Source organism: Hyperoodon ampullatus (assembly GCF_949752795.1).
Source record: "Hyperoodon ampullatus genome assembly, chromosome: 11".
NCBI lineage: Eukaryota > Metazoa > Chordata > Mammalia > Artiodactyla > Ziphiidae > Hyperoodon > Hyperoodon ampullatus.
The window spans coordinates 22,775,257-22,790,628 of NC_136924.1; the positions used below are offsets into that span (position 1 = coordinate 22,775,257).

Here is a 15,372-nt window from a genome sequence, read left to right on the forward strand (position 1 = left end):
GACTCTCAACCACTGCGCCACCAGGGAAGCCCTATGGTGTATTTTTAATTGAAATAATAGGTGTATAATAGAACACCAGGAGAGTAGTGTAGAATTATCTTTATTTCAGAACTGATGGGACCTTAGAGATGAATAAACAGGTTTAGATAAACTCAGAAAATAACCAATCATGACTATCTGAGAAGGGAAAACTGTGTTTGGTTTCTGCTGGGGCAAACTGAACGTGTTAAAGTAAGTGTTATGGAAAAAAACATTTATAGTTGCTAAGGATGCAAAAAAAAATCTCCTGAAATTTTTATTTATGTTAGTACATTGGAATGTAGCCCAAATTACTACATATGTTTGTACCTAAATGGTTTAATTTAGTTGGTACTAATCTTATACACTCTTTGAGGGTTCCTAAAGTTATTTCTTTATCAACATAAATGATCCACCTTTTCAGCTATTTTAAAACTCAGGACAATAAACGTTCCACTGGCACAAGTGAGAGGTGGTACAGCCTGGGGATTCGAGTATGGGTGGTGGAGTTAGACTGCCTGGGTTCAAATCCTGGTTCCACTACTCACTGGCTGGGTGATCTTGGGCAAGTTACTTAACCTTCCTTGGCCTTTGTCTCCCCATATGGAAAGTGGGGACAACAGCAATACTTATCTCATGATTAAATGAATTAATGTACATTTCACTTGTGCAGGGCCTGGCCCACAGCTCTCAAGTGTTAACTGTTATTAATCCCAATAAACTGATTTTAGGAGACCACGCCTGATGGCAACATGAAGACACCTCTATGGTGATACTTCTGCTACTCCTAGAATTAATGTTAACATGTTGGCCTCCTCCACTGAATTGTACTCAGTGACAGCAGGAGCCAAATTGTAGTCATCTTTGTTAACAAAACACATTTAAGGAAATAGTTCTCAGAATAAGGAACTACACTGATTTACTTCTTACTGGGAAAGAAATTTTAATTTCAGCTAAAATTCATACTGTTGAATTGAAAACTTTTTATTTTCAATTGAATTGAAAGAGGAAACCAGGTAAAGTTTTAGTGCACCATACTTTGGCCCAGTGACATTACAGTATATCACAACTTTAAGATCATCTGTGCCTTAAAGTATTTCCCCTGGGGAGACTGGATTACACTGGGACTTTTGGCTGAAATGCAACCATGCTGAAAAGAGAGAAAACAGCAACTGGAGGTTCAAACTGAACATTAACTGCAAGTTGAGATCCACACCATTTTTAGTTGGTGAGAGCTCTAATTCACAATTCAATAGTTCCAGATAACAGATCAAATCTGCGCTTCCAGTTTTGAAAGGCTCTGGTGAACCCAGTGAGTACAACTTCAGCTACTGTATCAAAGACTGATGTTCATTTAATCAAGATGGGAAATAAGGGTTTATGATATCCTAAGAAGCAATAAAGTTCTTATCTTCATGTAAACTACCCAAAATAAACACCAAGGGCAGCAAACTGGAAAAACACCCCCAAAGAACAGAAGACTGGCTTCTAAATAGATGGCCTTTTCATTTTAAGCAACAGACAAGTATTTAACTAAATTATTCTCCACTGAGACTATTAAAATGGTTTTGCTCTTGCTATCCAAATGGAATTTCAGATCCACTTAATTTCAAGAAATTGACTGAAATTCAAATCACTGATTTGGTGTATTTTAAATGGTGCTATGTGCTCTATGCGCTATTTGTGCTCATTACCATATCGGAGTGGCTGGACTCAGATGTATTAAGTCAGAGACGCCAAATTAATTTCTTAGACATCTTCATAAATAGCTCTAAAATTATTATGAGGCTTGATGATTGAAAACCTTTCCCATTTCTTATTGTTCACTGGTGACGTAATTTAGATCAGATAGATATTTAGTATACAGGATTCCCAGAATTATAAAACCAGGAAGAACCCTAATGGGCATCCAGTCCAATGTCCTTACTTTCTAAGAAAATGAGGCCCAGAAGAAGCAGATGAATGTAGTAGTTAAAAGCTTGGGTTCTGGAGTCAGACAGACCCAGTCCCAGATTGGCAAGTTATTCACTGCAGGACCTTGAGAGAGTTATTTAAGCTCTCTAAGCCTCAGTTTCTCCATCTGCAAAATGGGATCAACAATTGTACTAATCTTTATAGCTTCGTAGTAAAGACTGGATGAGCTGAACACTCCAAGTATTCAGCACAGAAGATTGGCACACTGTAACTACTCAGTAAATGCTACCAGTTATTATTATTATGACTAAACACTGACTCCTAAGGCAAGTAAGCAGCAACAGAACTAGAACCTGAGTTGCTGCACGCATCACAGTGTTTTTCATCTAAACAGTACCTGGGATAAAGATTCACTGGTCCTGACAATTTAAGTATAACTACATCAAATAGAAGGATAACTGTTTCAGTTTTTCTGCTGCTGAAATGATCAAAATATTAAAATGACGATTACATACTGAGGTGTCAAATTCATGAAGATTCACATGTATTTAGCTTTTCATGAGCAATGGACATTACATGTTTACCTTTGTAACTGTTAAATTGTATGCTTTTAAGTATTTCCCATCAAAAGCTGCTCATATAAAATAAATGACAAAAGTTAGGGCTCACTTGCTAATGATCTTAAATTTGACCCTGATTAGTTGCTATATGGACTAAGTCCGATATTCTTGATTTGTGCCATCAGTCAGATATCATATCCTCTACACGTCTGCTATGGAGGAAGAAGAAGGACACATGAAAGAAAAAGATCACATGGATCTGTAGGGTGAGTGAGAATCAGTTTGGCTAACACAGACTCCTCAGAACCCAGCAGCCACCAATCACAGACATCTGGAATGCCATTTCTGTCAACATTGTGTCCTTATGTGATTCAGCTCAGAGTTGAATGTTTTTCTTACATTAAAAAATGAATAATTAAGAAGGCTCATAAGGAATATTAGCTTTTTATAATATGCTCTCAATATTTGCATTTGTTAATTTTTAGTTAGTTGGCAGCCTTTTCAATAAATATTCTCAGATTGTCAAGTGGGTGCTTAAAACATTTTCTTGTAGTAAACTAAAGGTCACTTTTCTCCTAATCTGGAGAATGATCAATGTATATTGATCTTTAAATCTTTAAAAATAAGAGTAACTGGGGGCTTCCCTGGTGGCGCAGTGGTTGAGAGTCCGCCTGCTGATGCAGGGGACATGGGTTCGTGCCCCAGTCCGGGAGGATCCCACATGTCGTGGAGCGGCTGGGCCCGTGAGCCATGGCCGCTGAGCCTGCGCGTCCGGAGCCTGTGCTCCGCAACGGGAGAGGCCACAACAGTGAGGGGCCCGCGTAACGCAAAAAAAAAAAAAAAAAAAGAGTAACTGAATTAAATAGACATCAGCTCAAACTACAGTGACATAAGCTCAAATATAAAAACATGAACAAAACCCAAACACCTTTTTATATAACACCAATGTGATTCAGCAGACCAACAGATGAAGAAAATAGTAATTTGAAAAGTGGCAATTTGTATCCACAGCCAGTATTTAGTATTTCAGTGACTAGAAATAAAATTGTTTGGCAAACTTACCCGCATTTTTGCACAAGCATCTTGGGTTGATTCTGTCCCCCTGAGCTCTTTTATCAGCATAGAACCTAAATACTGAAATACAAAAAAATTTAACGATTTATGAAAAACAGAATATAAATATGAGTAGCAATTTAAAAGCACACTGTAGAAGTACTACTGGCCAGGTTACCTGGCTGTAAGCTGCTGCATAACTTTTAAAAACTAACGGTAACTAATTCTAACAAATAAATGCACGTATAGAGAGAATGCAGCAGAATTAAGCACAGTTCTGAAAGCTGTAAATTGCTCTTTATAATAAAACTGTAGCAGTTTCTAAAGACGCCATCTTTCAGATCATATTTAACTGCAAAACGGGGGCATCTAAAAATGTTTTCCCTTTTTTTTTGAGGCAGCTATGTCTGCAAAAATAAATCACATCACTATCTATGTAATTACAGGGTTGTATGAGACAGCTGAGAAGCTAAGCAACATGCACCCCATTTGGACTTAGCTGGCTGCATAGGTAATTAACGTTAGGCTGTTCTTAGGCAGAGATGCAGTTTTGGACCTTTTTCATTCACAGCTGTGTGCCCCATGGTTGATCCACTTGAGAACAGGCTGGGAGCGTGCGGGGAGGGGGAATGTCATTCACAGTTGTTCCACAGCCCAGAGAGCTGAGTGTTTGGTGCAAACTGTCACTGGAGGGGCTGAATGGGGCAGGAGAAGGATGAGAGTGTCTCCTCCCAGGAATGACCAATCACTTTGCTGCTAGGTGATTGGCTCCAATACGGCCTTGGTACAAATCGTCACGCATGCTTCAGATTATGGCTGGGGGCAAATAGTTTTTAGCAAAATATCTATTTTGTCTTTCTATCAGTTGACACCCCTTCAACCTTCTGAAGTTTCAACAGGGCTCTTTCCATTTATCATTTTTCTCTAATTCCCTTCAAAAAATAGAGCTCTATATGTCCTTTTTAATAGAGTGCATTAAAATAATTATTTTCCTGACATGACCGAGGAGACCCTGGCACTCTGCAAAAACTGGGTTGGGAATCAGTCCTACCGACCCGGGAGGTCCCTGACTTGAAGAGGTTGTGTAAGGGCACCATAGCAGAGGGTTTGGTCAAAGCCTTCCAAGAAAGGCATGCTCAGAAAGGCTCAGGGATTTGGCATTTGAGCCTTGGAGGAGGGAGGCATTTCAATCCCACAGTTTTGGGAAGATCACTATTGAAATGAGTCCAATGCTTCAAGATATAAGCAGTTAAAGAGGTGCAGATAGCACAAAATGAAAAAAAGCCTAAATTGCTGTGAGATAATCAGAACATCCACATCTTCATCAAATTAAGGAAAATGATCGTGGTGAAATCCTTATCTTTTAAGGTATCAGGAAACTTTGTCCTAATTGAAACATTTATTTTTAAGAGAGACAGTTTCAATGCTCTGTCGCGGGTTCAGCCACTTTCCCTGCTGTAGTCATGACAACCACCTGCCCCCAAACCAATGGTACCTTTTGAACATTTACCTGTTCATATCATTCACAATTCTCAGCTAAGCCTGATTCTCTCTCCTATTTCAAAAAAAAAAAAAAAAAAAAAAAAAAAGCCCAGTACTGTAATATAATCCAAATGATGAAAGTGAAAAGAATCTGGTATTTATATAGAGCAGTAGACCCAATGTTTTGAGATTTGTAAGTGGAAATGTCTATATGTGCTGTATTTATACTCATTTCCATTTTAAGATAGCAGTTTATCACATTTAATTTAAAATATACAACTATATAAGAAGACAAAACAGACCTTAAGCTTACAAGATTAAAAGGGTTATAAAGCTCTATTTATTTGGACTTTCTCTGTGGTGAGAAGGCTACTTTAAGAAAAAAGGGGAAAACATTTTAGGAATTTCACTGATGGACATTTGGGGATACCTTCAATATAAAAGCAAACAGGTTAGAAATGTACCCTCTATCCCTGCTGGTACCCAAGTACTGAATTCTGGGTAACTTACAAAAGCTTTGTAATCACACGACTGGAAGATGAGCTTTTCCGGGTGGTGTTGCCAGTACTGCACTGGAGTTGAGGCTGTGGCTTCGTTTGGAGGTCGCAAGGTAATGGAAGGTTCTCCCCAGTCTCCTGTCTGAAAATCACATTTATTCTAGAGGTAACATGAGCAGTAGGCCAAGTTCGTTCCCTATAGCTGGCCTGAGTTCATCTTATACCTGTGTGCTATAAATGTGCAAATGTGTATTATATGTTTGTTATGGTTTTATATGTCTTAGCATCATATTTCCCAAAGCTGAGTTAATTTTTGAGGTATGAAAGAAGTTGACCTATTCTATTTTTAGAATGACACCCTAAGATAAGTAATTTTAAAATAAAACGTGAATATATTCATAAATGATTTACTAATTTTCTGTTCCAACAGAAAAGAACATACAATCTTTGAAAGACTTTTCTGTTTTTAAACTTGACTATTTGAAATTTTTAGTTTGAACTGCTTTTGCATTCAGAATACACAGTTCCATAGATTTCAGTTCCCAGTTAGGACATGTACCATGTACTCTGAATAATTTTATATCTCTGGAGAAAAGATACAGTAGGTATGACACTAAACAGAATTTTAGAAGAAAAATATACTAATGGATGATACCTAGTTTCCCTCCTCTGAATTCATTTGTATCAATACTATACTACTGTGGTTGTCTTGGATATACTCAGCTACCTCCCTCAGAAAACCTAAAGCATGAATGAAGAATAAGTATTTAAATATCAGGTTTGGTCATATGTGCATATGCATGTACTTGAGGATCCTAATCACAAATACAAGCACATTCCCATATGCTGGTATATCATATAGTACATAAATGTCCACAAAGACAGACCTAAGACAGAAGGACATTCTATCATTTTAATTATCATTTTCCATGAGGTTAACCTCGATATGTTTTATTACTGTAATGGTTTAGTATGAGCATCTATAAAGTCAAAGGCCCGTGTTGGGAGATTTCTCACTCCTTTCCCCTCGTAAAGATTCTGATTGTTCAAGATTTGGTTCTTTGTTGGACATAACTAAATCTAGACAACAGGCAGATTTCCAAAGCCACTCTCCTCTAACCTGGATTTGGTTGGTCTTACAGAATTATGAGAAATTACCTTTCTCAGGAGCTGGAAGAGTATAAGGAGGTCTCATGAGCTCCAAAACCAAATAAAACCTTGGCTAGAGACAAAGTTCCATAGAAGTACTGGCAAAAGCGTTGACACTAGGATTTCTTAAGGAGGATTTTCAAGAAGTCTGGGATAAGAATGCCAAATTTTGGATGTAGGTGTATGTTTTTGGGGAAAAAAAGTCCATAACTTTCATTAAATTCTTTGAAATGCTCTAGAAAGTTCAAAAGGTTAAGAGCCCCAAGTCTCCAGGAAGAGCTTAAATAGGATGTATGTTTTGGGGAAGAGGACTACCATTCCAATTTTTTTTCTGTGCAGTTTGGACTTACATTAGGAGGAACATGAGGTGGCTGTCATTACTGTAAAGGGTTAGGCATAGGCTTTGCCGTCTGGAAATTCTAACTGGCTTTAAGAAACTAAAGAATTCTGGAGCCCCTTAGGAATGCAAAGGCCTTTTCATAGAGGCAGAGGAATGCACAAGCCTTTTCATGAAGCAGAGAGCCTGAAGCTTTTCTCCTTAAGATGGGTGACTCTCAACCACGGGAAGAGCAAAGTGAGCCTCGTATTATCTCTTTGGCTTCTCACCAGAGTGTGTGACCAGTCAGAACCCCTCTGCTCGTCGCTTACGCTCTGCCCTGAGCTGCTCTGTGTGTTAGTTTTGTTCTAGTTGCTGATTTACTCTCACAGGGCTCCATTCTCCCATCTCCTGTCTGTTGATATTGTTAAGGCTTTACCTGGAATACTTACTTTACCATTTTTAAACAAAAATCCTATGTTTTATGACCCATCCCTGACTCATTCTTGAGTTTTTTCTTCATGTTTACACAAACTGTTATTTCGTGAAAGCAATAACTGATCGCAATTAAATAATTAGGAGTAAGTTTTCCTCTGACTTCCTATTTTGATCTTTTCTTTTCCTTCTCTCTCAAATGTCTGGATTTCTATTATCTCTCCAGTCTTTATTTCAACTGGCTGTGATTTGCTCTTAAAAAAACTAGTATAAAATAAAAAATGCAGAATATGCGAATTTCAATATTATTTTGAAGCTGAGTGTAATCACCTTTAAATAAGTTAAAACTCTGGAAACATGCAGCTGTGAGTTCTTAACTAAAAGCTCTCCCCACATTTAGCAAATCATCCTCTAATCTCCCCCCATTAACCTTTTCCCCTGTTCTCCCCCCTCCCTTGATAAAGCAACAACAACAGAGCAAACAGGTGCTGTACATTTAAGTCACAGGTAACACTGTTAACGGAACAACAGAAGTTTGCACACAACTTTGTGGAATGATACAAAAGGAGCTGGTTGACCTCAAAAGATCCTTCGATCCAGTGTCCGCGGATGTGACAACCCAAACCAAGCATCCAATCTTCACATTAGCCCTGTCATCATTTAGCTGAGGTTCACCTTGGCCAAGCTCAATGGGCAGTTTTCAGAAAAGCCTGAACAGACATGGCAGGAGCTGGGGGTACCATGGGTTGCGGGGCAAGGGTTGGGGGGTAGGGGTGGGGATGGGTGGGTGAAGCTGGGGTTATGGGGACATTTGAGGTGTTCGTACATTAAGCATGCAAATCATATGCAAACTCATTCTCTAATTGCTGAATTAATTCAGGCACTTTTATAATTGAATTTCAATGTGAGTTCCACATATACTTAAAGCAGAATGCTGATGCAAATATTTACGTCATCCACAGAAGTCGCAGCAGCCATTTTGGGAACTACAAACCCCAGCATACAGCACCTCAGTCTGGAGATCATTTCCATCTCTTATTTGACAACCACTTGAAGAAATTAGTGGTGCTTCCATTTAATCGGTTTAGGCAGCGCCATCATCTGCTCTCCTATGACTCCACTTTGTCCAGAAATCACAAACCACTGCTTTGAATCCAGAGTGATCTGACACACTTTCCCTACGTGCAATGAGGGGAGATAATTATAGGGAAGAGAAACAGAATCCTTACTTTATTTTCTTTGAGGCCCAAAAAACTTTGCTCCAGTCCAAATATTTTAAAAATTCCCTACAGGGACTGAATCTACCTTTCTGGAAATAGAAACTGAATTTTGTCATACTTAGTGCTATTTCCAGAAAGTCGTTTTCAAACTGAGGGAAAAGTGTTCTTAAAATTGAATTTATAAGGAAATAATTTTCCTTTCTTCCTGGAAATTCATCAACTGATTTTTTTTAACCTTAGATCTAAGAATATTTAGAAGACTCTGCTTGTACATGTTGACTTTTCTCTTTGGAATTAATTCCGTGGGAATGGATGGACTCCTCATTACTCTACTGTAAAGGGTAGATGTGGCCTTGATCCTTGGGGCGGGATTCAGTTTCACCTGGTTGACGGACAGTAAAAACAAAAGTGCTCAGAGAACAAGGGTGCCTTAGGTCTCCATGCTTTTGGAGGCTGAATTACAGCAGGAATGAGCTATGGAGGGAAGAGGTAGAGTGGTGATAATATGGAGGAGCTGTAGAGACCAAAAAGCAAATAAGGGGTTTTGCCTCGCATATAAAATAATTTCAATTGTGAAGCCCAGTATTAGCTCTTGTTAAATAGTACATTCGTATCTAGATAATATCTGTATTTCTTCAGGTAAGTTTAAAACATTAATAATTTCCAAGTTTAAAATGCTTGTTAAATATTAAATAAAAATCCAACAGACTTAAAAAGTCTTTTGCCTGAAATAATGGTTTATAATGAAGTCTTATCTTTACTGAAAAGTAGATCTAAACATGGGTTACGATGAAGCAATACTATTTAGTTAGAATAACAAAATAAAATCGAAAAAGTCTGGGGTAAATGTCTGTCATATTGTAAACTATGAGTGACTGGCAGTGCTTTTTAAAAGGCTTAAGTAATTGCAGAAGAGAAATTAAAATGATCCAAGGCACTCTTACTAAATATCTTCAGGATATTTCTTTAAAGCTTAAAATACTTGGAGAAAAACCTTTTCTTTAGGTTCACGTATTGAATGCTCTTAACAGTCCAAGAATTTGGCCATGGATTAAAACCTTGTTTACTTGGCACATACGTATGTATTTATTTCCTTTACTATATATCAGTTAAACAGAGGAAAATGTACATTATTAACTAGCCCTTCAAACTCAAATAAAAATTAACCTTCCAGTACGAAAGAAAAACATAATTTGAGATTAAAGTTTTAAACGGAGAATTGATTCTGCTTAATAGGTATTTGCCAACTGCCAACTAGAAATTCATAGCCTGCTGAGTTTGAAGGATTATAACTGGGCCATACCCAATAGAATGTAATTAAATTAAATGTCTCATACCACCAGCTGAAAAGTATAAAACTGCTAACTGAACTTAGTTATAACACAGAAAAAAATGTGCAAAATTTCAGAGATTTTTATTGGATGGCGGATTCCAAAATGTAGCTTTTAATCTTTTCATTATTTCAAAAGGTGGTAAAACTGCAAGGTTTTAGTTCATGTGCACCGGACATATAATTCTAAAACATCATATCATATAGCTCTCTACCCCCCAAAGTGGAAACTGAAGATATCACATATTCTATATGTTCTGAGAATACAAAGGGGAAACATCATCTATATTCTTACTTACTTCCTGAGAAAAAAGTATTGTAAGGATGTTAGTAGATAATTAAAAGCTATGATTATGACTTAGTTTTCTAACATGAACAGGAAGATATGGTATTTTCCAGGCCCTGTATTATTCTTTAAAGAATTTTTAAAATTAGGATTTAATTGATTTTTTTAATAGAAGCTTTTAAATCTTTTCTACTAGGAACTGCTCCCACCTACCTGCTTGTAAATTTAGATCTGAATATTAACAAACATTATGCTCTATTGAGAACACTTAATGAAAAACTAAAATGATTTTAAATGACAACTGTTATTTTCAGGTTGCACTTTCAATAATTCTGCCAAATAACAGAGATGGGCTACCCAAACATGTATGATATATGTAATTACATTTACTTTCCATTATCTCTACAGCTTTGAAGAAGGCTACATATAGCTCTATATTTATAAATATGTATACATGTATTTGGATGTGAATGTAAGGAAAGGTCTCCTACAGACATTCACACACATATGAAAGCAAGATGCTGCTGCAGTTCTTTTCAAACATCTTCAAGAATAAAGAATGCTGGTTTGGTCAAATGCAGCTGGTTATCTCGAATTTGTTCCTTTTGATGATAAAGAGCAGAGATGGCCACTTCTGAACACGAAAAAGCACTGGTTAGAATTTACGTGTTCAGGAGGAACTGCTGGGTCACTGGAGCATCAGTACCAGGCAATGTATAGACACTGTGGTCCCCAAGTGCCAGAAATTCCCATGCACAGGAGGAGGGGTGTGCCTGACATGGCACCTCAAAAGAGGCCCCTTGCATGCCACCCCAAGAGCTCTGCTTAGTGATTCTCAACCAAATGTCTCAACCTCTTAGACAGCAGGCTATCCAGTAAGAGAAATTTAACGGAGTGTGAAAATAGAATTGTATTTTAAAATACAAAATGGAAAAATAACCCAGACATTAAAATGTTTACTTTCCAAACAAAAATGAATTTTTAAAAAGTATGCAAAGGTGAACTGTGAAAATTTGAATATTAAGCAGCTCAGAGTAAAACAGGTCATGATTTCACACACATTCCAAAGATCAATTCAGTACTGTCAAGTGGAAAAAAAGAAAAAGGCTGAGAACCACTTTGTAGCTGTAATGGTGCCTCTCCTGGCTATGAGTCTCCTCCCATATTTGCATAAAACTTATTTATAATATCATGCAAATCATACTCAAATATTTCTCACAAGTGAAGTGCATGAACCTTGGAGAACTGTTAGGCACAAAGGACTGAACAGCCCATGGACGTGGGAAATACAAAACGGGGAGAATAACACTGATATATACATGGGTATATATATATCAATTTACCCTTTTCCTTTTTCCTGTAAAAGCAAGTTAACGCAGACACCTGGGATGAAAGCCAAACTCACATGGGACAGATTTTAACTGTAGACTTCAAAACCAAGTATGTTTCTTATTTTAGGACAATGTTTGCACGTTAACTAGTCACAAGGCACAGTGAATGAAGTATAAGAGACAAAAGAAATCTCAGGAGTTGTTAGACATCACAACTTTTCTGCATTGCCAGGACATGGTCCCTGTAGCTACTGACGACACTTTGCAACACACGACACAGCTCAAGTTCAGGAAGAGAAAAATAACCATTTGTAACCTTACATTATGAACCTGATGGATGGCTGAGAAAGGAAATCCAGCGTTCTGATTCGTCCATATCTCACAGACAGACGACTGCTGATATAAACAGAAAACTATCTCATCTTGTCAATATTTAAAACATGGCAGCTACCAAGGTAGCATCAAAGAAGGGAAGGAGGAAAATAATAAAAAGCAAAGAATCATATTTCTTAAAAAAAACTCAAAACACCAAAAAAACCTTTTAGGGTGCCCGAGGTTTAATAAGTGACTTTCAAGTCATTCTTTTGCCTAAAAACATTTTTGGGTTGGCTGGAAAAAAAAAGACCATTTATGCATTAGTATTATGTCAAGGGAAATTACCAATCCATTCATATCTTGGAAAAAGCAAACTGTGTTTTACATTTGCCGAAGAGAACGGAAATACCTTCCCTCTTCGTGTCATTCATTTCAGAAGATAAATATTTTTATGAACTTCAAGAAGGATGGGAAAAAAATCTTTAACACAGGTCAAACATTTTTATTTTCTTATCTTCAAATGACCGAGAGCAAACAATGCAATAAAATGACTTTCCTAATTTAGTCATTGCTCAAGTTGATAAACCTAGAGAGATTTTTCCCCTCCAGAGCTCTCAAGAGCAAAGCTCTGTGATTAACAAGGGAGAAGTGTCAGTTTGCTGCCCAGCGGAGGGAATGTGTGGTGGTGGAGGGGCCCCAAGGAGGCACAGCAAGGAGGGGCTGGGGTCGGGAAGCTCAGCTCCGTCCCTCAACCAGGAACTTTGGGGAACGCCATTTGGTGTCTGTGAGCCTAATGAATCTGCTCCATGATTCGGATTCTCTACCACACCATTAACAATCTAATAACCAACAATTATTAAAAGGCATAACGTTTGCTTAGAACCAAATGCCAAATGAACCAACACCCTCCCAGGAGTTAGAGCAGAAACCACCAGATAAACCAACGAGACTCCTGGCTTGACCTTTACAGAGTTCTTTTCCTGAATTCCATCATCTAAAAGACACCGTGAAACTGAATCACAGAAAATGGCAGAACGCCTGAATTTATTCAGCCAAGCACTGTGAACATCCCCAGAATTCACAAGCAGAGTGCACAGAGATCAGTGCAGGAAGGAGATAAGAACGTAACCACAATACAGTTTAGAAACCCAGCAAAGAACAATATCATCAGCAAATGCATTGTGGAAAAGAAAGCTTATCCCCGGCTAAATGTTTCCCCCGCCTCCACCCTCCCAGAAACGCTCACCAGAAATTTAACATCTCTCTCTCCAGTTCCAAAGGCAGCTCCACACACACCTACATCTTTGCTTTCCATCCCTTCTGTCATCTGGATGGCTTGCTGGGGACAGACTGTCAGGTAATTGGCATTCTGTTAGGAAAGTAAGATACCTGGGGTCTGACCAAAAGGCAACTCCAACCACCTCCCACTTAAACCAGCTCTGCTAGTCTCAGTTTCTGCTCTAAACTTCATGCTATTTTCTCCACAGGGGCATCTTCCCCTTCCTTCTCTGCAAAAATTAAATCTCCAGCAAGTTAAGTCTTGGGGCCATTAAACCCCCAGCCTCGTCTCCAATAGGTGTCATCTGACTTAAATATATTAATTCCATGCTTCAGCAGGATTGCCATCTTAACCGGCGCCAAACATACTCCTAGGATACCCATAAAGCACTGTCACCCACGGTTCTGAGATAGTTCTTTCACAGAAATTACATCTTCTACAACTTTCACAGACTTTTAGTGCTAGAAGTAACCCAGGGATCACCTGTCATCTGACAGATGAAGAGAAGGACATTCAGAGAGGTTAAGTGGCTTGCTGTGGTCACACAGGGAAGTGTCACAACGTGTCAGCCTGCCAGGATGGCTAGGGAGGAATGCCAGCCCAGTACTGACCTCACCAGAAGACGGAGAGAATATTCAGTTATACGGAGGCTGTTTACTAATCCCGAAACAAATATATATAAATGGAGCCAGTTCATGGAACAGTCTCAACTCCACAGGGGTTCAAATACCTTAAAAGTTTTGTTTTCCAGTCAACTCCTCCCAAATGGGCCATGCCCAGTCCCTCCTCCCTGGTGGGCAGCAGGCCAACTGACATTTTGGGCAGCCTGCATGACCGCCTGGTCACTCTGAGTTACGAAGAATTCACTTTTTTATAAAACTCCAATATCATTTATGATTCAAACTTTGCCCTTCCCCACCACACGCCAGTCCTGAGGCTTAAAGAAACCCGAGGTAGGGTGGCCTGGTCCTCCTTGGATGCCCCCCACGCCAAGCTCAACCTCCTTCATGCACTTAGCTGGGGCGGAGGATACAGGAGGAGGACAAGGGCCTCTCTCGTACTTGGCAGTGGCTGAATTCTCCCTGCTGGTTGTCACTGCTTCTCAGGGTAACACGAACTTGGTCTCTGATCCTTCTTATAGGAGCTGCCCCGCCCTGGGTTCTACCATCTCTGTGGAGGTTCTCTGGAGGTCTCTGCTGGGGAGGGGTGTCCCTACTGCACAGTCCCTGATGTGAGGAATCTGGCTCTAGCCTGACTTTCCCCAACCCCACCCAGCCTTCCTAGGTAGGACACGTGCACGCCCCTTGGGTGGGATGCAGGGGAGAGTGCACGAGCCCTGCCTCCTGACTGCTCATCCACAGCACATATACACATCCTTGCCATGCAGAGCAGTCTGCTCTGTGACCAATCCTCCTCTCTGCCAGGACATCTCCCTCCAGTTCTCTCTTCCTCAGTTCAGGGTGGTTTATGTACATCTGCTCCCAGAAGTTCACCTAGGGAGAGAGATACCAGTTTCCCCTTCTGGCTGGTTCCCCCACTTTGGGTGAGCGTTCCTCTTGGAGACCTTCTCCTTAGGCTTGGGTTGCATGGGGATGCACTCTCTCCCCTCCCATGGGAAGGGAGGGAAAGCCTCGGTTCTTTCCACAGTGGCTCAGACAATTCTCTGCCCCCCTGGCCTGCCCCCAGCACCAGTCTTCTGACTCTGTGGACAGGAGGCTGACTGTGCAGGGCAGGATTCACCACCTGTTGGTAAATTCCAAGTAGGGTGTCTGGCTCCCTTATCAGCAGCTCTCTCTTTAGAACGTGCAATACTTAGTACCCACAGGCAAGTTCCCCCTTAGCATCCTGTTACGTGAATATATCTTCCAACAGTCACAGAAGTTACCAGAGAGTTAAGGAGGGAAGAGAGGGTCTTGTGCCATAATTATTTTTATTTTAAAAAATCCATATAAGATTTTCTCAGTGAAGAAATAAAACCCACCTCTAGTCGTATACACTGAAGAGAGTTCCCACGTGGCTTATATACCTTTTAAAGGTGTTACAATAACTATTTTCACTTATAAGGTATGTTCAAACTTGATAAAGGAAATCCTCTCTCATTTCCAATAACTATGTGCCTCAGTGCAAATGGTAAAAAGTCAGATTTAAAAAACAGAGTTTAAAATAAAGACAGTTAATTGTATTTTA

The 15,372-nt window shown here is 39.4% G+C and overlaps 1 protein-coding gene across 19 annotated transcripts in view; it reads right to left on the reverse strand.

Annotated features, from left to right (window-relative positions):
* ANKS1B (ankyrin repeat and sterile alpha motif domain containing 1B) overlaps positions 1–15,372 on the reverse strand; it is a gene marked incomplete at both ends in the record, with an annotated part of 1,147,860 nt that overhangs the window by 54,450 nt on the left and 1,078,038 nt on the right. For 8 of the 19 annotated variants that reach the window (XM_079714776.1, XM_079714775.1, XM_079714774.1 and 5 more), the window contains 2 exons: positions 3,555–3,626; positions 5,538–5,666. In XM_079714776.1, the coding sequence (XP_079570902.1) occupies positions 3,555–3,626; positions 5,538–5,666 (201 nt within the window). Of the gene's footprint in view, positions 1–3,554; positions 3,627–5,537; positions 5,667–11,912; positions 11,988–15,372 lie in introns of all 19 variants that reach the window. The other 11 variants (XM_079714771.1, XM_079714759.1, XM_079714766.1 and 8 more) reach the window with 2 other exon arrangements.